This window comes from Salvelinus sp. IW2-2015, linkage group LG5 (genome assembly GCF_002910315.2).
Source record: "Salvelinus sp. IW2-2015 linkage group LG5, ASM291031v2, whole genome shotgun sequence".
NCBI lineage: Eukaryota > Metazoa > Chordata > Actinopteri > Salmoniformes > Salmonidae > Salvelinus > Salvelinus sp. IW2-2015.
In genome coordinates this window covers 19,935,225-19,958,443 of record NC_036844.1, presented here as the reverse complement: position 1 = coordinate 19,958,443, position 23,219 = coordinate 19,935,225, and the positions used below count along the sequence as shown (strand labels likewise).

Below are 23,219 nucleotides of genomic sequence, written 5' to 3'. Positions count from 1 at the left end.
AAAACGCGTCGGTTTTTAGTAAAAACTTTGTTTCTATTGAACATGCCATACTAATAAAGGCCTTTTAATTAATTATATGAAGAGTGCCTTTGTCCTCCTTTCTTTTTGATGTTAAATGGGAACTTGTTCTATCTCAGTGGCAATGTTGACTTGACTTGCAGTTCCATAAAAGTTTGTGGTTTTGTTAGAATTAATTCCTTGGAAGTTGAGCATGTAAAGTCCCTAGTAAAAGGAAGATCTCAAATGCTTAAAACAGGAAAATAGCCAGTCACAGGGCTGATATTTGTAAGAGTAATGTAATTGTAGCTCTTAAGCAATTTGATTGAACCTTCACTTCCACGGCTACTGCTGCTCTAAAGAAAGTACCCTGTGTGAATTAACTTGACCCCTTCCTCCATATCGCTCTCGGTCTCCCCCTCTCCCCCCAGACCCATATGAGCAGGTGGTTCTAGGACCCGTGGAAGACCTCAAGGAGGAGCCGCCAGTGGAACCATTCCAGAAAATGGGTCCAAGTAAGGCTGTGCTGCATGCTGGTCTGCTGTTGCTTGGCAGATTTGGGTTTTGTTATTGGGCACACCGTACTGTGTGAGATATACACTGAGTGTACAAAACATTAGGAACACCTTCCCTTTTACCCTCAGAACAGCCTCAATTAGTCGGGGGGCATGGACTACAAGGTGTCAAGTGTTCCACAGGGATGCTGGTACATGTTGACTTTAATGCTTCCACATTCGTGTCAAGTTGGCTGGATGTCCTTTGGGTGGTGGACCATTCTTGATTCACATGGAAAGGAAAACTGTTGCGTGAGAAAAACCAAGCAGGGTTGCAGTTCTTGACACACTCAAACCGGTGCACCTGGCACATACTACCATACCCTGTTTAAAGGCACTTTTGTCTTGCCCATTCACCCTCTGAATGGCACACATACACCTTCTATGTCTCAATTGTCTCGAGGCCTACAAATTCTTCTTTAACCTGTCTCATCTACACTGATTTGAAGTGGATTTAACAGGTGACATCAATAAGTGATCATAGCTTTCAGTCTATGATCTGTGTTTTGTACAGTCAGTGTATACTGCAAAGTGGTTGATTATGTATCTGAAATCCATCCTTTTGCAGTGTGTTAAGGCAATGTTATTCGTTTTAGCATTTAGCGCCTTACCTAATTGATGCAATGTATTTGGCTCTGAGGATAGGTATTAGTAGATTATATCCCATTATGAGCGTAATACAATATGATTAGATTTGGGGAATAATTCAGTCTCAATTTCCCCAGTACTGAAAATGAAGGAAACCATTTCAGGGAACCACCAAGGATGCTACTCGTGTTGTTCTTCTATCATTACAGGAAGTTATTTTTATTGAATGCAAGTAATGTGATATTTTGATTAACTTCTTTTGTCATTTTCTCCCACAGAAACTGGGAGCTATGTGTGTGAGTTCTGTGGGAAGCAGTACAAGTACTTCAACCCATACCAGGAACATGTGGCTCTTCACCAACCAACGAGTAAGTAATCACACAGGTCTACGGAAGGGACTAGTCATCTGTTGTAGTCTAACCTCCCAAACTCCCGTCACCTGTGTTAGGTCATCAGTTCAGTTAAAGTAGGTAGATAAGTTACCACTTATTTATTTGATGGTACTGACACAACTCTCTACCCACAGATTGGTCCTTCGATAATATGAAGTCGCCTCGGTCACGTGGAAGTGTGGGTGGAAACATGGACGTCAGCAAGTACAGTGCCACTAAATTAGAAACCGGTATGGACAACTGAGCTAGGATGTGAATGTATATAGAGTGACAACCAAAGAAGGTGTCCTAAACCACTTAAAGATGTAAACTTTTAGACCTTAAAATAGACCAGAGAGTTTTTAATGAAGTGGGCAGGTTCAAACCCTAACTGTCGTTAAGTAACATTTGATATCACTGTAAAGCAAGGCTACAATCTCCTACCGCAAATCTTTTTGTCTCAACTTTCTCTGCTGTGATCCGAAGCACTCCCTCGCTCGTCTTTTCTGTCATATCTCTCACCTGATCAGTTCCTCTGTCTCCACTGAGCAGTCTGTCTATGCAGAGCTATTTAAAGCTTGACACACTCCTCTAGCACAGAATAATGGGTCAAAAGAGAGGGTGGACAGGAGTAGTAGGACTCGTATTCAAATGCTATGGGTGAATATTCCTTTTTTTTATTGAATTCGGTGAAGAAAAAGCGATGAATCATCCAAAGGTGACACTCAATATGCAGTATCCATGATGGTCATTTCACTGGATCAGAATTGTATGGGCTTCAGAAAGCAGATATTGCATCATTATCCACCATTATTGTATGATACGTTATGTAGGCACCTGTTTTTCACCCATGTCAGAGGTCTACACTCAAAAATAACGTTGTTTTTTTTGTGTGTATCTGGACTGTTTTTACACACCAAGTAAGAAACCTTTTTGGAGAGCGCAATGGGTTTTCTTTGGGTCTTGTCAGTTAAAACATTGTATTTATTCATACTTTTTTATTTAGTGTGTTACTTTTCTATTATTTCTCTTGTTTTATTTCTCTCTGCATTGTTGGGAAGGGCCCGTAAGCATTTAACTGTTAGTCTACACCAGTTGTTTACCAAGCATGTGACTAATACAATTTGATTTGATATATTCTACAGACAGTCCCTTCAGTCGGAAAATAGAGAGCAAAACCCAGTCCAGCTTGGTGGACACCAACAGTTCCCAGAACTCAAGCGGTGAGCACTGAGGCGCTTCTCATTAGCTGTATACTTGTGCATTTTATGAATGTCTCTCTGCACAGTGCATTTTCAGTTGGGTAACTCTCCCAATCATTAGGTGTGAATGTCAATACATAGGGAGACAATGTGTTCTTACTGAGACCTGGGTAGAACATGGAGGTAGATGGAGAGTGAATCAGGCAGAAATGTGAGTGTTGGTGGCTTAGTGCAGTGTTTCCCAACCCATGTCCTCGAGTACCCCCAACAGTACACATTTTTATTATAACTCTGGACATGCACACCTGATTCAACTTGTCAACGAATCATCAAACCCTCAATGAGTTGAAAGAGTTGTGTTTGTCAAGGGCTACAACGAAACTGTGTACTGTTGGGGGTACTTGAGGACCAGGGTTGGGAAACATTGGCTTAGAGTCCAAGCATATAACCACATTCAAATCAAGGCCGTAGTCTGATTCTCTACCCTACTTCCTGAAGTATACACTCGTTTGCTCCCCCTTGTGGATTCAAAAATAATGGATTGGTCTAGGAAATGTAGTGGAAACATCCTCAGTCTAGCCAATGCCTACATCAATCGAATGCTTTTAAATCCACAATGGGAGAAGAGCAAGTGCACACTCTGAAAGGGTAGGGAATTTTATCTGAAAAAGTCTGAGTCTGATGTCACTCACTTCCTCTCACTCAGGTACTCCAAGCCCCCTGGTGACCGGTTCGTTCCCTGCGTCACAGAGTGAGTCCACTCCTCTCTCTACCTGCCTCCCTGCAAACACAAACAAATGGGACCATTTCACCCTCTCCATTTTGTTTATTTTGACCATAATGAGAAACAGCTGCTGCCAGTGATACTTTCCTACTCACTTGTCATTTTGCCCTGTTCATTTGGGCTTGTCACACTTGCACCTCCATTTAGGCAGTGTTTGTGACCCTGTAGTACTTGATGTAAAGGGTTGAATTTAGGCAGGTTAATCCATGGCGAATGGAAGAGACTAGGTGTTGTATTACTGTTTTAAGTGTTGTCATGACATGAGATGAGGGACTTTTTTGCTGACCCATACTTTACCCCGCTGAGACATAATGATTCTGTGCCCTTCAGCAATAACCTGTTACAGTTGACAAGCCAGGTGGGAAACTGTCATGAAAAACCTATGCAATCAAATGAAGTTTTATCTACATCTTTTACCAAATAAATTAGCCACAAAGTGCTTCACAACAATCAGGACCTAATGCCGCTAGAACCCCAAAGACAAAGCGACAGTGGCAGAGACAATGTCACTTGGTAGGAAGACTCAATCACTCTTAAATGGCATACATAGATATTAAATTAAGTAGGTTGAACATGTTCCTGTATTTTTATATGCGGTAAAATTAAACTTGCAGGCAGTGACCTAGATCTAGCGACGCTCTGGGAATAGACTGGACAGGTCTACAGTGGATGTGCTCTTTCTTATGCTACGGGAACCCTTATTCTGGGCCTTGTGTTTCTAGAACCCTACACATGTGGCGCCTGTGGCATCCCGTTCCAGTTCTACAACAACCTGCTGGAGCACATGCAGTCCCACGCTGGTGAGTTACCTGCACCTAGAGGGAGATATACCCGACTGGCTCTACTCATGGAGTGTAGTCGTCAAATGGCTGGGAGGCAAGCTTTCAGCTGATCAAGTTGGTCTCAGTCCAAGTTGAAGTTGAATTCTAAGCTTGTTAATGGCTTGATACTTTGGATTCTTAAAGTACTTTGATATTCTTTCAAACTACACCTTCATTTTGGAATAGTTAATATCTTGACACAAACAGCTGCTGTATATCACACCCTTAGGTTAAGATATATATCACACATCAAATGTTTTACATATTACATTTATTATGCACTTTATTTGTGTTATGACCATTGTCACCCCTGTAGTTTTATGTGTACCTACTCTTTTGGTTAATTACTGGTTGTTTACCAACCCCATCTAACTGTTAGCCACTAGCTAACCCTCAGCTTTTAGCTAACCCTCTGGAAGTATAAGCTGCAGTTCATTAAAGGTCATCAGTCAACTGAAATAAATTCATTAGGCCTTAATCCATGGGTGGGACTTGGACGGCATAGGCCCACCCATTTGGCAGCCAGGCCCACCCACTGGGAAGCCAGGCCCAGCCAATCCGGAAGAGTTTTTACCACAAAAGGGGTTTATTACAGACAGAAATACTCCTCAGCACCCCCTCAGACAATCCCGCAGTTGAAGAAGCTGGATGTGGAGGTCCTGGGCTGGCGTGGTTACACGTGGTCTGCGGTTGTGAGGCCGGTTGGACGTACTGCCAAATTCTCTAAAACGACATTGGAGGCAGCTTATGGTAGAAAAAGTAACATTCACTTTTCTGTCAACAAAATCCACGACTGGTCTATCGACGTCACCGCACGAAGAGGCAAAAACAGACTTACCCCCATCGCGACGTCCCCCAAAGGCGAACTTGCTGGCCCCGGTCTGCTAACTGTTAGCTTGCCTGCCGTGGTCTGCTAACTGCTAGCCCCGGTCTGCCAACTGCTTGCTTGCTAACCCGGTCTGCTAACTGCTAGCTTGCCAGCCCCGGTCTGCTAACTACTAGCTTGTTTAGCCCCGGCCTACTAACTGTTAGCTTGTTAGCATCGGCCTGCTAACTGTCTGAATCGCCGTTTCCCCAGTCAGCCCAACCACTCACTGGACCCATATGTTCACTTGGCTACGCATGCCTCTCTCTAATATCAATATGCCTCGTCCATTACTGTCCTGGTTAGTGATTACTGTCTTATTTCACTGTAGAGCCTCTAGCCCTGCTCAATATACCTTAACCAACCATGTTGTTCCACCTCCTACATATGCAATGACATCACCTGGTTTAAACGTCTCTAGAGACTATATCTCTCTCATCATTACTCAATAGGTTTACCTCCAATGTACTCACATCCTACCTTACCTTTGTCTGTACACTATGCCTTGAATCTATGCTATCGTGCCCAGAAACCTGTTCCTTTTACTCTCTGTTCCCGAACGTGCTAGACGGCCAGTTCGTATAGCCTTTAGCCGTACCCTTATCCTACTCCTCCTCTGTTCCTCTGGTGTTGTAGAGGTGAATCCAGGTCCTGCAGTGCCTAGCTCCACTCCCACTCCCCAGGTGCTCTCATTTGTTGACTTCTGTAACCGTAAAAGCCTTGGTTTCATGCATGTTAACATTAGAAGCCTACTCCTACTGCTTTAGCACACTCTGCCAACCCGGATGTCTTAGCCGTGTCTGAATCCTGGCTTAGGAAAACCACCAAAAACCCTGAAATCTCCATCGCTAACTATAACATTTTCCGACAAGATAGAACTGCCAAAGGGGGCGGTGTTGTAATTTACTGCAAAGATAGCCTGCAGAGTTCTGTATTACTATCCAAGTCTGTACCCAAACAATTCGAGCTTCTTCTTCTAAAAATGGACCTTTCCAGAAACAAGTCTCTCACTGTTGCCGCTTGCTATAGACCTCCCTCTGCCCCCAGCTGTGCCCTCAATACCATATGTGAATTGATTGCCCCCCATCTATCTTCTGAGCTCGTGCTACTAGGTGACCTAAACTGGGACATATTTAACACCCCGGCCATCCTACATTCTAAGCTTGATGCCCTCAATCTCACACAAATTATCAATGAACCTACCAGGTACAACCCCAAATCCGTAAACACGGGCACCCTCATAGATGTCATCCTAACTAACTCGCCGTCCAAATACACCTCTGCTGTTTTCAATCAAGATCTCAGCGATCACTGCCTCATTGCCTGCATCCGTACCGTACGACCACCCCTCATCACTGTCAAACGCTCCCTAAAACACTTCTGCGAGCAGGCCTTTCTAATCGACCTGGCCGGGGTATCCTGGAATGACATTGACCTCATCCCGTCAGTAGATGATGCCTGGCTATTCTTTAAAAGTGCCTTCCTCACCATCTTAAATAAGCATGCCCCACTCAAGAAATGTAGAACTAGGAATAGATATAGTCCTTGGTTCACTCCAGACCTGTCTACCCTTGACCAGCACAAAAACATCCGGTGGCGTTCTGCATTAGCATCGAATAGCCCCCGTGATATGCAACTTCTCAGGGAAGTTAGGAACAAATATACACAGGCAGTTAGGAAAGCTAAGGCTAGCTTTTTCAAACAAATGTGCATCCTGTAGTACTAACTCAAAAAAGTTCTGGGACACTGTTAAGTCCATGGAGAATAAGAGCACCTCCTCCCAGATGCCCACTGCTCTGAGGCTAGGAAACACTGTTACCACCGATAAATCCACTATAATTGCGAATTTAAATAAGCATTTCTCTACGGCTGGCCATGCTTTCCACCTGGCTACCCCTACCCCGGTCAACAGCCCTGCACCCTCCACAGCAACCTGCCAACGCCCCCACCATTTCTCCTTCACCCAAATCCAGATAGCTGATGTTCTGAAAGAGCTGCAAAATCTGGACCCATACAAATCAGCCGGGCTAGACAATCAGGACCCTATCTTTCTAAAATGATCTGCCGAAATTGTTGCAACCCCTATTACTAGCCTGTTCAACCTCTCTTTCATATCGTTTGAGATTCCCAAAGATTGGAAAGCTGCCGCGGTCATCCCCCTCTTCAAAGGGGGTGACACTCTAGACCCAAACTGCTACAGACCTATATCTATCCTACCCTGTCTTTCTAAGGTCTTCGAAAGCCAAGTTAACAAACAGATTACTGACCATTTCGAATCCCACCGTACCTTCTCCGCTATGCAATCTGGTTTCAGAGCTGGTCATGAGTGCACCTCAGCCACACTCAAGGTCCTAAACGACATCATAACCGCCATCGTTAAGGGACATTACTGTGCAGCCGTATTCATCGACCTGGCCAAGGCTTTCGACTCTGTCAATCACCACATTCTTATTGGCAGACTCGACAGCCTTGGTTTCTCAAATGATTGCCTTGCCTGGTTTACCAACTACTTCTCTGATAGAGTTCAGTGTCAAATCCTGTTCAGTGTGTCAAGGCCTGTTGTCCGGACCTCTGGCAGTCTCTATTGGGGTGCCACAGGGTTCAAATCTCGGGCCGACTCTCTTCTCTGTATACGTCAATGATGTTGCTCTTGCTACTGGTGATTCTCTGATCCACCTCTACGCAGACAACACCATTCTGTATACTTCTGGCCCCTCTTTGGACACTGTGTTAACTAACCTCCAGACAAGCTTCAATGCCATACAACTCTCCTTCCGTGGCCTCCAACTTCTCTTAAATGCAAGTAAAACTAAATGCATGCTATTCAATCGATCACTGCCCGCTCCTGCTCACCCGTCCAGCATCACTACTCTGGACGGCTCTGACTTAGAATACGTGGACAACTACAAATACCTGGGTGTCTGGTTAGACTGTAAACTCTCCTTCCAGACTCACATTAAGCTTCTCCAATCCAAAATTAAATCTAGAATCGGCTATATTGTAACAAAGCATCCTTCACTCATGATGCCAAACATACCCTCGTAAAACTGACCATCCTACCGATCCTTGACTTCGGTGATGTCATCTATAAAATAGCCTCCAACACTACTCAGCAAACTGGATGCAGTCTATCACAGTGCCATCCGTTTTGTCACCAAAGCCCCATACACTACCCACCATTGCGACCTGTACGCTCTCGTTGGTTGGCCCTCGCTTCATACTCGTCGCCAAACCCACTGGCTACAGGTCATCTACAAGTCTCTGCTAGGTAAAGCCCCACCTTATCTCAGCTCACTGGTCACCATAGCAGCACCCACTCGTAGCACGTGCTCCAGCAGGTATATCTCAATGGTCACCCCCAAAGCCAATTCCTCCTTTGGTCGTCTTTCCTTCCAGTTCTCTGCTGCCAATGACTGGAACGAACTGCAAAAATCTCTGAAGCTGGAGACTCATATCTCCCTTACTAGCTTTAAGCACCAGCTGTCAGAGCAGCTCACAGATCACTGCACCTGTACATAGCCCATCTGTAAACAGCCCATCTATCTACCTACCTCATCCCCATACTCTATTTATTTATTCATCTTGCTCCTTTGCACCCCAGTATCTCTACTTGCACATTCATCTTCTGCACATCTACCATTCCAGTGTTTAATAGCTATATTGTAATTACTTTGCCACCATGGTCTATTTATTGCCTTAATTAACTTACCTCATTTGCACTCACTGATATAGACGTTTTCTTTTGTTTTACTGTATTATTGGCTGTATGTTTTGTTTATTCCATGTGTAACTGTGTTGTTGTATGTGACGAATTGCTATGCTTTATCTTGGCAAGGTCGCAGTTGCAAATGAGGACTTGTTGTCAACTAGCCTACCTGGTTAAATAAAGGTGAAATAAATAAAACAGCTCTGGTGGACATTCCTGCAGTCAGCATGCCAATTGCCCGCTCCCTCAAAATTTGAGATATCTGTGGCATTGTGTTGTGACAAAACTGCTCATTTTAAAATGGCCAATATTGTCCTCAGCGCACAAAGTGCACCTGTGTAATGATCATGCTGTTTAATCAGCTTCTTGATATGCTACACCTGTCAGGTGGATGAATTATCTTTGCAAAGGAGAAATACTCACTATAAGGGATGTTAACAAATGTGTGCACAAAATTTGAGAGGAATAAGGTTTTTGTGCATATGAAACATTTCTGTTATTTTTTATTTCAGCTCATGAAACATGGGACCAACACTTTACATGTTGCGTTTACATTTTGGTTCAGTGTATATGGCCCTATAACAATTAACCAATTACAAACACTTTAGCTATTAGCCTTTAGCTATCCCTCGGTAGCTTGTAGCGGTTAGATACTGTAACACTAGCATAACAGTTAACCGACCTTCTATCTGTCTGTTTCCCCTCAGCGGATAATGAAAAGCATACCAAAGGGGAGTCTCCAAAGACATCACCGGGCCCAGCCTCACAGGACCAGTTATGGAGGTCCCCCCAGACCCAGCATCAGGCCCAAGCTCAAATAGTTCAATTTCAGATACAGGCTCAATCCCAGGCTGCACAGAGAAACCACTCCATCAACCGTGAGTAGGCTACGAATCATTCAATATCGCTGTTATAGTCATGCTGCCTATGAATAAACAGGGTTTCCACCCACTCTTGAAAACGTGCTATGGTGATGAAATTTCACTTGTGTTATAAAATACATTTTACCAGAACATGATTCTTCATGTTCTGAATTGTTCAGTGGGTTCTTTCTCTAACGTGTATATAAACATTTATATCCAAAAAGTCGTATTTCGTAACCTAATAGATCCGATGATAAGCACCAAGCTCTGTTGACAGAGCGGTGCCATTTTTTTGCAGAAACATCTTCGGATTTTACATGTTGTTGTGGTAGTCTGCAAAGTTGGTTCTGCAGGTCGCAAAAATCAAATTTAGTATGACACAATCTAAATTAAATGTAAAAGGCTTTGCAAGTTAAAAGCTTGCAGTATGCTCGGTGCTCCGTTGACATGTCAGAGATACGCTTATTTTTGTGAGAAATCTTCTGAACAGGAATTTAATATGAAAAGCGTATACTAAAATATGAAAATGCATGACGTCTCAAAATCAATATCCATCTTACCTCTATATTGTTTTATGTCCTCCGGATTCCAGAAGAAAGATGACGTGTTCTATGGTTAGCCTATCAGTTAGCCTGTCAGTTAGCATTCTCGCACAGCATCCAGCCTAGCTGGCATAATCCTGATTAATGACCACTTTTTTTCTCTGGTCTCCATTGATTTAGTCACCTTCATTTTGGCCAAATCTCCAATAACCTTTTGAATGGATTATGATAGAGACATGATTATTTTACCCACTGGTCAAAATATGCGTGTTTGTTTGGACACCCTAATAAACACAGTTAGGCCACACTGCCTATGAATACATACTTTATCTCTCTTGCTTAAACTCTTTCTCCTATCTCTACCTCCCTTTCCCATAGTTTTCCTCTATTTTTCTCTTTATCCCATCTCCTCTCCCTCTCTCCTCCTCACTCACTACATCTCTCCCATTCCTCTCTCTCCACAGAGAACAGTGGTGGGTTACCGGAGAAGGAAAGGCAACAGGTAGCCGAGCGTCTCCTGAGGGTGATGTGTACAGACCTGGGCGTGCTCAACATGCTCAACAGCAAGGACTTCCTGAAGCTAGCCCAGACCCTGGTGGACACGGGTGCCCGCCACGGTGCCTACTCCACCCGTGACGCCCTGGGCAACATGAGCTCTCTGGCCCTACGCCAGCTTCCCCGCATGTACAACCAGGTCAAGGTGAAGGTGACTTGCGCCCTAGGCTCCAACTCCTACCTGGGCATTGCCGTCACCTGCCACTCCCAGACAGTTGGACCTGATGCCTGCCTAGTGCTGACAGCCTACCAGGTGGAGGGGTCCAGGCTCAAGCGCTATGTTTTAGGCGTCAAGGAGGCAGACCTGAGGGAGGGGCCAGAGCAGGTGCACCAGTGGACACAGAACGTGCTGTCGGAGTTCGTCATGTCAGACATCCGCACGGTGTACGTGACTGAGCCGCGGGTGGGGGTGGGGGGCTTGCCGCTGGGTGGAGGCGGGCGGAGGAGGGTTTGCCTGCGGTGCGCCGGGTGCTCGTTGGGTGCTGTGGTTCAAGCGGTGCTGGGGAAGCACAGCTTGCAGACAAGGGGGCTCCACGAGCTGGCTGAGCTGTTGGCTGCCTGCCACGACATTGCCGCCTCCACCAGCCTCTTGTCCACCAGCGCCGCCACGGATGAGGGCATGTCTAACCCCTCCACTCCCCCTGGGCTCAGCCCCACTCCTCCCTGCTGGGACCACATGGCTGAGGCTCTCCTTCAGGTGCACTCCCACTTTGAGCAGATCTTCGAGGCTTATGGGAGGAGCAAGGCCACYGCTTCCACACTGCAGGGCCTCAACAAGCACCTTCTAGGGACGCTGACCTGCCTGCTGGCCCCTCTGCGCCTGGCCGCCCTGGAACTCAGCAGCCAGAGGAGGCCAACCCTGCAACAGGTCCTACCTGTCTACCTGCGCTTGGAGAAACTGTTCACCTCCAAGGCTGGGGAGGTGGGGACCTCCAGCAAGCTCTGCCATTACTTTCTGGAAGCTCTTAAGGAGAACTTCAAGGTGGAGAAAGCCCACCAGGTAGCCATGGTGCTGGACCCCCAGCTGAAGCTGCGTCCTGTCCCAGCCTACCAGCAAGAGGAGATCATCGCCCACGCCTGCGAGATGGCCACAGATGCCCGCGACGGTGGGGGGTCCGGAGGTGAGGACGTGGATGGACCCTCAACACTCAAACGGCTCCGCTTGGACGTCCCCAGGGGTGGGGTGAATGCCAGAGGGGTAGTAGCCGTGTCGTCTGAGGCGTCGTCAGATGAAAGCCAGACCCAGGTGAGACAGGAGGTGTTCCAGTATCTGGCTGAACCGCTCCTCCAGGGTACCAACCCAGACCTCTTCCACTACTGGAGCACCACGGTGGGCGACCGCTACCCCAGACTGGCACGCCTGGCACTGTGGCTGCTGGCCGTGCCCGCTGTGGGCGTCCGCAGCGAGTGTGTGAGCGTCTGCGAACAGAGCTTGGCCATGAAGAGGAGGCAGCAGGTCACCGCCGAGGAGATGAACAAACTCATCTTCCTGCGCTCCAACATGGCCTGAATGTTACGGTCCGACCAATAAGGCTGACCGAACCACGACCATAGCTCGACTGTCCTAGACCGACCCACCAATGACTACACAGACTATCTACAGCGGGATAGCGGAACCCATAGTGCGATCTTCTCAAAATGCTGATCAAACTGTGGTTAGTGCCAAATGCAACAAAGAAAAAATGTATTATCAGGGGTTGAATGGCTTTTAAAATTGATAGGATAAATGACAAGGATAGACAAGGGGTGTTGCATCTGGTGCTAGCTAGTAACCGCTGTTATTCTTTGGCCCTTAAAGATCTCGCTTTCACTGAATCACTTCTGACCCTATGTGTCAAAGTCAATTTCATGCCTTTACAATGTTATCAAACTGCCGTCTTTTTACAATTTCTTCAATGGCTTGTAGTTGTCTGGCTTTAGTAGCCATTTGAAGGACTAAAGGAGGAAGATTGGCCTTCGGTGGTTGTGTATGGCCTGGCATCAGATCCGTTCTGGACAATGGTGCCATTGGAGTGCACTCTGTTACTGAGTGACTATACTGAATGACTTGATGGTTGGGGTGGGTGTGATTAGGAACTCGGCGGCCTGATTGCTATATATATATTAGTAATAATAAATTCAATATAAAGAGGAAAAGAGAACTTAAATGAAGTGGGCCTCCAACCCCACGCAGCCAACATGTTTCCATCCAACCCCCCACACCTGGAAACCATGTTTCCCCACCCCCCTAGAAACTAGGTTTGCTCGTCAGTCAGCACTCCCCCCCTCCAGGTGACCAGAGGTGTCGAAAGCATTCCACAGGGATGCTGGCCCATGTTGACTCTAATGCTTTCCACAGTTGTCAAGTTGGCTGGATGTTCTCTGGATGGTGGACCATTCTTGAGACACACACAGGAAACTGTTGAGCGTGAATACAACAGCGTTGCAGTTGTAGACAACCTCAAACCGTTTTTTTCTGGCACCTACTACCATACCCCGTTCAAAGGCACTTCAATATTTTGTCTTGTCTCCCATTCACTCTCTGAATGGCACACATAGACAATCAATCCAATTTATTATTATTTATTATTATTTTGTATATGTGTTGGGCTTTATACATTTTTTTTTATTTGTATGTATTAGGCTTTAGCTAAGATTATTCTTTAGAGTCAAGTATATTTGTCCAGGCCTCAATTGTTCCTTGATTAGCACCATTCATTCTCGCTGTGGATAATTCTGATGTTAGAGCTTCTAACAGTAACTGTATCCACTGGAGAATTGGGAGAGAGTGAGGTGATTGCCATCTAAGACACAACAGCTTTTTTTTGCGGAAATGCTGCCTGCCAGCAATTAATCATCTCTTATTGAGAGATTCAAGGAGCTATCATTGTTAAGTAACATAATAGATGCAAAGCATTGAATATTTACATTGATGCACATTTAACTGCAGGGCACTCCCACATAATTTGAAAAATGTGCCTACCTGATTTAGGGGACACAGTGAACAGTTGGGAGTTGGGGCCAATTTCATCATAAAACGTTTCCTTGGTGATAAATACAGTCTGTGAACAAACTTAAAATGTATAAATTGATGGTTTGTGTAGGTCATATATTTCCATGTTCTGTTCGTTAGTGTTGTTCAGATTTAATTAGATCTGTCGAACAATACTTTTTTTAAATGGCTAGCTCAGAATATGAGCTTTCCAAGTTGTTTATATATTATAGAGATCAGTCCTTTCCAGAGCCCAGATAATTTATTTATAAATCCCATCATTGGATGGTTCGGTAGTTGGGTTTCCCAAGGGACTTCTTATGCCAGCATAGCTGACCTAAGTTGTAAGAAAAAAAATACAAACAAAAAAAAGAGTTGCCTGGTAATGTGTATGTATCTCAAATCTTGGAATATTCTCAAACCATTTCTGTCCATGATATCGGTAAAGGTACGGATTCCAAATTTGGACCATTGGGGAGGATGCAAAAGGCCTCCCTACAGATCGCAAGGCATTCTTGTGATATATTGGAGCATGCCATTTTGATGCCCAGTTGCGTTGTTTAAAAATTGGTGCAAAATAGAAATTGTGTGAGCTATAATAGGACCAAAGCATACTTGACATTGTTTAAGGGGAATATCTGTGAAGACCACCTCTTCCAGGGCAATAGGAGACAATATTTCTCTCTACTCAGCCAAGGGGAAGAAGAATCCTGTCAACACCAACAATTTAGGATGGTGTGAAATGCTAGTGCCTGGAAATACTATTTAACGTTTGGTAGGGATAGTCCTACGTCTTTCCCTCTTTGTGAGTTTGTTAATTTTAGAGAGATGTCTGGTCTATCAAAAGCTTTTTCTGCATCGAGAGAGAATACAGCCCAAGGAGCATCTAAGATATGTAATAATTGAGGGAGGTTATCCAAGGATAAATGTTTTTAAACAAACCCATGTGGGCCAATTTGGGTAAGTCTCGAGATGGGACGACAGCATTTTGGAAAGAACGTTTAATATTTGTGTTTATCAAAGATAGGGGGCGATAGTAAGAACACTGGCAGGCATCCTTACCTTTTTTTAAATTAAAGCGAAATTAGTGCTGTATTCACATCTCTCCCAAAAGAACCTTTGTGAATGGCTGTGTTAATCATTTTGAGCAATAGTGGACCTAATTGATTCCCAAAATTGTACTAGACCTCAGGAGGAATACCCTCCCATCCAGGTGATCATGCTAGCCCAACTGCCCTTTTGTGTTTACTGAAAGACATTTGTGCTCCCAGCGAGGTGGCTTTCTCTGAGAGAAGAGGAGTTCTTAATTATTTTAGAAAGGACTTAGTCTGGGTTGGTGTGGATTTCTAATCTGAGGTATACAGTTCTTTATAGAAGTGGGAAAATATTTGATTCATTTGGGTTCTAATGGTCATTCCCGTGTTTCAGATTCAATAGTCGCTATGTCAGCTAATTGATCATTAGTCCATAGCTTGTTGGCCAGTAAATGACTGGGACGAATACCATGAAAGTAATGGTTGAGTCTAACTCGATGGATGGAAATTCTGCTCTCTGTCTTATCAGTAAATGACGTTCTGTCTTGACTTTGGAAAGAGTACTATCTACCTGGTCTATAAAGAGTGTTTGTTGAGAATCCTCTAACACAGTTAACATTTCCAATATTGATATCTTATTTAATTATAGACATGCGAGACAAGTACAATGAGACCAACTACAATCCACACGCAACCAAGTCTCTCCAGCATATACTCTCTGATTACAACCTCATTGATGCCTGGCGAGCAAATAATCCTAAAGCAGAAAAGTACACTTTCCACTCAAACAGGCATAAAACATTCTTCTGTCCCAATAACAACATGGAAATCAGTTAATTCTAACAATATGTTGTTCAGAGAATCAAAAAAACGTAGGATCATATGAATTTGGAGGATACACATTAATTAAGGCATTTTTCTTTCCATTATGGATACATTTAGGGAAGCGATTCTGCCTTCTTGGTCTTCGCCATTACCCAATATTATAATTACACCTTTTAGTTTTGTTTGGGGCTGATGAAAAAGCAGTCATTTTTTACAAATTCTCTTTTCTATGTGTCCTTTTTGAGCAGATGTGTTTCTTGTAACTTTGCTATATTAATATGGTTTCTTGCTAGGATATCAAGACAGCAGGAACGTTTAATAGAAGTATAAAGGCCCTTCAAATTCCAAGAGAGAATAGCTAGCGTGGACATTGGGGAAAAGAAAGAAATCATCATGTATTATTAATGGATGTAATTTGTCTAAATTATTATTTAATTTTGGGGTTTTCTTTCCTTGTCTTTTATTTATTTGTTTCAATCGTGGGCATGTAATGCCATTGACAGCCGTTACAAATAGCCATCCCGCATTAGGGAAGTGGGAGCTAAAGATTCATGGTCCCTCAGACTAACTGCCACACCTCCCCCAGAACACCCCACTACCTCGGTGTGGTGGACACACTGTCATATAACTGGCTATCAGGAGCACCTTTCATTTGTCTATGAAATCAGGCCCATCCCTCTTTGTGTTATTTGGTCCAACTTCTCAGTAAAATCTTGACCTCCCACTTTCTTTTGCAATAAATCCTCCCAGTGTATAATATTGTTTGACAGTTATTTTGAAAGAATATAATACTAACATATCGGTTTTGAGTTTAAAAAAAATGAAAACCTTCCCCAGCAGAATCAAGAGATCCTTTATCGTGTTTTATCTCCCTTAAGTCTCTCCTTTAAGTCACAATTGAACTGTTTGTGGAGATATAACACAATAGTATAAAACAGGGAGTAAACACTTGTACTTTTGCCCAAAAGTTGGAAACTATGGCCCAATGCCAGAAAATATGTAACAAATCCTCCACTTCCACACCAAAAAAATTGCACAAATGGGATTGTTCAATGCCCCATATTTGAAACCTCTTGTTAGTAGCCAGAAATGTGTACAAGATCTTCAACTGAAACATTCGGATTGTGAAGTCTTGTTTTATACTGAAGAAAAATATTAACACAACATGCAACAATTTGAAGTTACAGTTCATATAAGGAAATCAGTCAATTGAAATAAATTCATTAGGCCCTAATCTATCGATTTTCACGACTGGGAATACAGATATGCATCTGATCACGGATACCTGTAGGGGCATGGATCAGAAAACCAGTCTGTATCTGGTGTGACCAGAGCGCGACACATCTCCTTCACATAGAGTTGATCAGGCTGTTGATTGTGGCCTGTGGAATGTTGTCCCACTCCTCTTCAATGGCTGTGTGAAGTTGCTGGATATTGGTGGGAACTGGAACACACTTTACTCAATGGGTGACATGTATGGTGAGTATGCAGGCCAGGGAAGAGCTGGGACATTTTCGGTGTTGTGTACATTTTCAGGAATTGTGTACAGATCCTTGTGACATGGGGCTGTGCATTACCATGCTGAAACATGAGGTGATGGCAGCTCATGAATGGCACGAAAATGGGCCACAGGATCTCATCACGTTATCTCTGTGCATTCAAATAGCTATCGATAAAATGCAGTTTGTTATCCGTAGCTTATGCCTGCCCATACATAACCCCACTGCAAACATGGGGCACTGTGTTCATAATGTTGACATCAGCAAATTGCTTGCCCACACAACGCCATACACGTGGTTTGCGGTTGTGAGGCCAGTTGGACGTACTGACAAATTCTCTAAAACGACGGAGGTGGCTTATGATAGAGAAATTAACATTACATTTTCTTTGCAACAGCTCTGGTGGGACATCCTGCAGTCAGCCAATTGCATGCTCCCTCAAAACTTGAGACATCTGTGGCATTGTGTTTGACAAAACTTCACATTTTAGTCGCCTTTTATTGTCCCCAGCACAATGTGCACCTGTGTAATCATCATGCTGTTTAATCAACTTCTTGATATGCCACACCTGTCAGGTGGATAGATTATCTTGGCAAAGGAGAAATGCTCACTAAAAGGGATTTAAAGACATTTGTGCACAACATTTGCAAGAAATAAGCTTTTGGTGCGTATGGAACATTTTCTGTGATCTTTTATTTCAGCTCATGAAACATGGGACCAACACTTTACATGTTGCGTGTAGTTTTGTTCAGTGATTGGGAGTATCAAACTGCTCTTCCCAGAAAGAGTGGAATGGGATGGCAACCAATTTGTTGTTTTCCAAATGAAAATGATACATCTTTATAGATTTTAACTCTAGTTAACCGTCAGTAGCTATGTTTTCATCCAATTGGTGACAGATTTTCATGCAATTATTCAAAGATATGCTTTAAAAGAATATGAGCATTTTCCCACAAGTGGTGTCTCCACAAAACAGATTTGTTACAGATATAAAAATCAGTGTGTGATGTCTTATGCACAGAAAATGTACTTTTTCACATAAGTTTTTATGTACAGAATAAAACTCCAGTAGCAGTGCGTGGGTAAAATCACTGGGGAAGCCAGACCCGCCAAACCGTGCTTCTTAACACCCACCCTCTTAACCCGTTCAACTGATGACCGCAGTCAGCCTGTAGGCGCCCTGCCCACAATAAGGAGTCGCTAGAACACGATGAGCAAAGTAAAGCTCTCACCGCCTAACCTGGACGACGCTGGGCCAATTATGCACCGCCCTATGGGTCTCCCGGTCACGGCCGGTTGTGACACAGGCTGGGATCGAACCTGGGTCTGTAGGGACGCAGGTCCTTAGACTGTTGCGCCACTCGGGAGGCCCAGTCACTCACAATTTAGTCCAATCACTGTAAGCTAAATATAATTTGGCTGTCCATGGTTCTGATTTCTGTGTGTATGTGTATGCACGTCCATACAAGTAGAAAAATATGTTGACTCTCCCTACTTGTAGAGAAACGCCAATGCCATCCTCCTCTCGTTATTGTTGACGAAACGGTCTATCACTGTCAAACAGTACACACTACTTTTTTGTTGTCCTGGGCTACCTGGCTAAAATGTTTGCTCGATAGCCCAACGTTAGCTAGTTAACATTAGCCTTCTACATCTAGCTACATATTAAACTTCCATCCTCTTGGGCCAGGGGCACAACAATGTATGAATTAATGGTTGGCTCAGAATCACCATTATAATCATTGGCCAGTACGGAGAATTAAAACCACAAGTCCAAATCTCGATGTCCATCATTGCTAATGTAGGAAAGGGCCAAATTTAGCTAGCTACTCTACAGTTTGTCACACAAACTGTTGCATTAAATAGCAAATGTGCGTACTCTGGTCTTGGCACGTGCCATCTAGCCAACAACTATCAAATACAGTGTGGGTAGGCTAGTCTACATGATGAGATTATTATGGATTAGAATATGTTTGTCAAACGGCAGTCAAGCATCGATCATGTTACCAGAATCGGCACTTTCACCACCCTGTGAAGTTCATCATAAATAATTTATTCTGTAGTTGAATAAACTGCGTGGTTTCCCAAGTCATAGTGGAAGGACCACACACCATATCATGTGACTCCAAATTTACATCGATATGATGGTTGTTCTATAAATATTTGAGCATAAGGCGTTTCCACTGCCATTTCTCGCATAATTCATTTTACAGACACAGAAAGATCCCACCATGTCAAACAAACAAATTATCTGTCAGCATTTATAGAATTGTACCGAAACTTCCTGTTTCCATCACAGTTGTCGGGATTTTTGATTTATACGCTATGACTTTACTCGCATAAAAACTGGATGGAAACATGGTTTGTGAGATTTAATGAGGTCTACAAACACAGTTTCTCTTTCCTTAACCCTTGTTGTTTTTAAAGACAGTCTCACTACACCAAACTCCATGTCTTTATATATAATGTTTGTCAGTTTCTGATATATTAGTCTTAGTCTTCATTTTGTCGTTTTGTACTTTTTACATCGAATATAGACCCATGTATTCATTTATCCAAAAGCAAATAGTCCAAAGAAACTTACTGGTGTGGCAATTATGGTTTCATGCTTTTAATTCATGCACTGATTTTTCTTGTAGGGTTAAATGTTTTAGCATGGTTGATCCATCCCCGCACTTGAGTTTTGTCTGTCCTCCATTCAGTGACACACTCCACTTTCTCATATAGGAGTTGAGTGTGTAAAATCTATTGTTGCCTTTGTGAAGACTTGCACAAATAAGTTGGAATCCAACTGGCTAGCTAGACCAGTACTATATTGGAAGTGAGTGTCACACACACCTAGGTACACACATCTTGATAACATGTCTATTCAGTATAGATGGTTGACTTAACTTTCCTCTGTCCATAGCATCTGAGTTCTTTCTTACCTCCAGTTCAATGACTCAAGGACATACAGTTAAGGCTATGATTTGTCCGACATTATGAATATAATGAAATAGTAAGTGTAGCATATAGATAATGCCACTGTAATTGATTTCGTTTTTTAAGTGTTTTTTTTTTTTAGACAACCATAGTCAAGGGATTTAACCTGTAGATCTTACATAAGAATTTCAAGCAGTAAATTATCCTGGACATGCAGTCGTTGATTTGGTGATCTCCAATACTATACAATTGCCTCGTACACTTTGTTGGTAGGATGAGAATTTATAACAAAGATATGCATGCAATCAATATTAGAGGACTGATCTATTCTATCATGTAAACCAGAATGTTTATTCTAAAAACGGAAAAGTTTCAGGGGGTCAGAAGTTGCTCGTAGGCAGTTTACCCTCCCCTAATCCCAATTTGAACCATTAGGGACAAAGGCACAGACCTGACCTCAGATTAGTGTAGGGGCAACTTCAACCTCCTTTCAAGGGGTGGCAGTATGCGAATACAATAACTGTTTTACGTCGGTAGAGGGCGCAAGTGTTGCAGAAATGAGGCGTACAGTGTATAACGCCATACCTCTTTTTATAAACTAGCATTTCAAGGGTTTTGATACACACAACTCAAGATAAATACTGTTTGTTATAAAGAACTGAATTCAGATTACAAAAATATATATATTTTGCCACTAACTAATGGCTTCGCAAAAACGCAGGTCTTGTTATTATCCGGTGGGTATAACAAGATTCTAATGTTCACTGTAAGTACAAGATGGCTAACAAATACTCTTTCCTTCTCCTTCAGAAATGGACTATTCTCAATTCTAATTGAGCATCAATGTTGTTTGTCTAATTTTATGGAAACATGTCATATTGTTTGTACTTTTTATACTCTGCTAGACTGCAATTTTTTTTATTTTAACTTATTTTAATTCCACCATATTTGTCTTATCGGTAGGCCTAATTTATACTTTTGTAGTGACTATTTTGATATACTGCTGATGATAGGATACAAAGTATTTTGTTTCAGAATGTCAGAAGTGACCGCACTGTAGAATGTTCTGAAATACGTTACCCACTGTAGTATGTGCTGTGTGAATAAACTGGCCGAAATGAGCATCAGCCTCTGACCACGTTCTAATGTGCAGTGTTGATGCATTGAGAGGAGTGTGTTTGTGAGACAGAAAGGACTCTTAACATGTAGACCAAGTTAGAGAGAGCCCCTCAGATATGAACACACTGAGACAGGTGGCTGCTTTTCAGTGGCATACAGAGGGCTTCCACATGGAGAGAAAGAAAGCAAAGCCTTACACAGTGGCTGAGAGGAAAAACTGAGGATTCATGGAAAGGGGTGAGAGGCCTTATGTAAAGGAAGAGTGAGAGAGAAGACTCACATGGAAGGATAGAGAGAAGCCATACAGAGGGTAGTTGGTTGGAGGTGCGTGCGAGGGTTCCCTGGGGGCCACTGGTGTGGCGAGAGAGCGAGGGGGAGCGTGGGTTTCGGCCTGCTGTCTTTCTTCCTCCCCTCGTACCCGGGTCACTGAGCCCCTGAGGCACTGCAGACTGCAGCCATGCAGAAACACCCTTGCTGGTTTCTAAGGTTACTCCCACCACTAGCCTGCCCGCGAAAGCTAATTCACAGCACATGTGCCCATCCGGGCCTCCATTTCCCCGCCCCACTGCTGAAGGTGAGTTTTTCCATACCATTTAACCACAGAGTTGGATGCCAAGTTTGTTTTTGCTTACAGCACAAGTGTTAGGGAAGCTCAAATGTTTGGTCATTTAGAAAGCAGAGGGGAGAGAGAAAAAACACCACCCTTAGAAAATTGCTTCCGTTATGCACTAGTAAGAGAAGTTGTTGCATCTCAGCTCTTTCTAAGAGTAGCATAGAAATATGTTGTGCACACACGTTTTCACATTCACTTTAGCACCTCTATATAAACTGTAGCTTTATAACGCCTTTAACCTGACTAGTTCTTCATTTCATTGGCAGACAAGTTCGTTTAAGAGGACTCTGGGATTGTGAGGGGTTCCCCTGTTTACACTCTGGGCCAGCAGGTGGCAGTACAGCCTTTAGCTCAATATAGCTGGAGACATTCTTCAGGGGGTAAACTGGGAAAACATTGATAGCCCAACTCCAGGTAACCTCTGGCTTTGCTATGCTGTGCTGTGCTTTAGGGGCTGACATACTTCAGGACTGGAAGCGGGAGGCACATTTATTTAACAGCCAAGTGCTGCCAAGACCAGGGGCCCACGTGCAGCATGTGTATGTATTTTTTAATATTTCATACATCGAGACAGGAGTGCAACCCGATAGCGTGTTGCCCTTAAGGTAAATGTGAGAATACTTTTTTTCGTTCAGGTGCAGCAAGTGAATTCCGAGAGAGCACACCTCACCCTAAAGTGAAAACCCATGAGTTTTGATGAATGAGATGAAACTGATTATTGCAAGGTACCATCACTGGCATAACGCAGTTTCTCTCGACCACTTGCAAGGGAATTCGGGCCCTAATTCTGTTTTTAAATATAACTCCTGTATAAGTACAAGCATTTCGCTACACTCGCATTGCCATCTGCTAAATATGTGTATGCGACCAATGAAATGTGGTTTTAGCCTGCATGACTTGAGCCGTCCTTGCGCTCTCTCCCAGCTTGGACAGAAAGTTGTGCGTAAAACCAGTCTTAATGCCAAATAAGCCAGTTCACCCTCTTAACGCCGCCTTACTAGGGATTGTTCCATTATGCGGTGAAGTGGCCGACCTGCCATTTGCCTGTTTTGCATGTTATTTTGGCATTAATACGTGTCCATATCAGTTTGCAAACAATGTAAAAAATAATATATAATTGAGTTAATAAAGCCGCATACAAACACAGTCTCTTTTTTTTGAGTAAGGTATCTCCAAAATGCAGGTGTTTCAGCCTAGCTCAGTGGTGGTGGGGCAAGCCAGCAGAAAATACGGAGCATTGCGCCGTGATTGGCTCAGTGTTCTGGCATTAATGGGGATACTATGTCACCGCCAAGTCTAAGGGGAGACCTCAAATTCTTGCACCTTGGGTGCCGCCATAGAGTTGCATTAGAAGTGCCCATCCAAGAAGGATCAAGGTCATTGGCCAC

At 43.5% G+C, this 23,219-nt stretch overlaps 2 protein-coding genes across 2 annotated transcripts in view; both read left to right on the top strand.

Annotated features, from left to right (window-relative positions):
• The window catches only part of LOC111964035 (zinc finger protein 618-like), a 46,896-nt gene extending 25,675 nt beyond the window's left edge, over positions 1-21,221 (top strand). Inside the window, exons 6-13 of the mRNA XM_023987706.2 lie at positions 429-512; positions 1,418-1,507; positions 1,666-1,761; positions 2,656-2,733; positions 3,419-3,463; positions 4,219-4,296; positions 9,596-9,766; positions 10,758-21,221. Coding sequence (XP_023843474.1) covers positions 429-512; positions 1,418-1,507; positions 1,666-1,761; positions 2,656-2,733; positions 3,419-3,463; positions 4,219-4,296; positions 9,596-9,766; positions 10,758-12,358 — 2,243 coding nt within the window. The 3' untranslated portion in view covers positions 12,359-21,221. The remainder of the gene's footprint in view (positions 1-428; positions 513-1,417; positions 1,508-1,665; positions 1,762-2,655; positions 2,734-3,418; positions 3,464-4,218; positions 4,297-9,595; positions 9,767-10,757) is intronic.
• Positions 1-23,219, top strand: part of LOC111964034 (astrotactin-2) — a 798,238-nt gene that overhangs the window by 670,335 nt on the left and 104,684 nt on the right. The gene's annotated exons all lie outside the window — the stretch shown is intronic.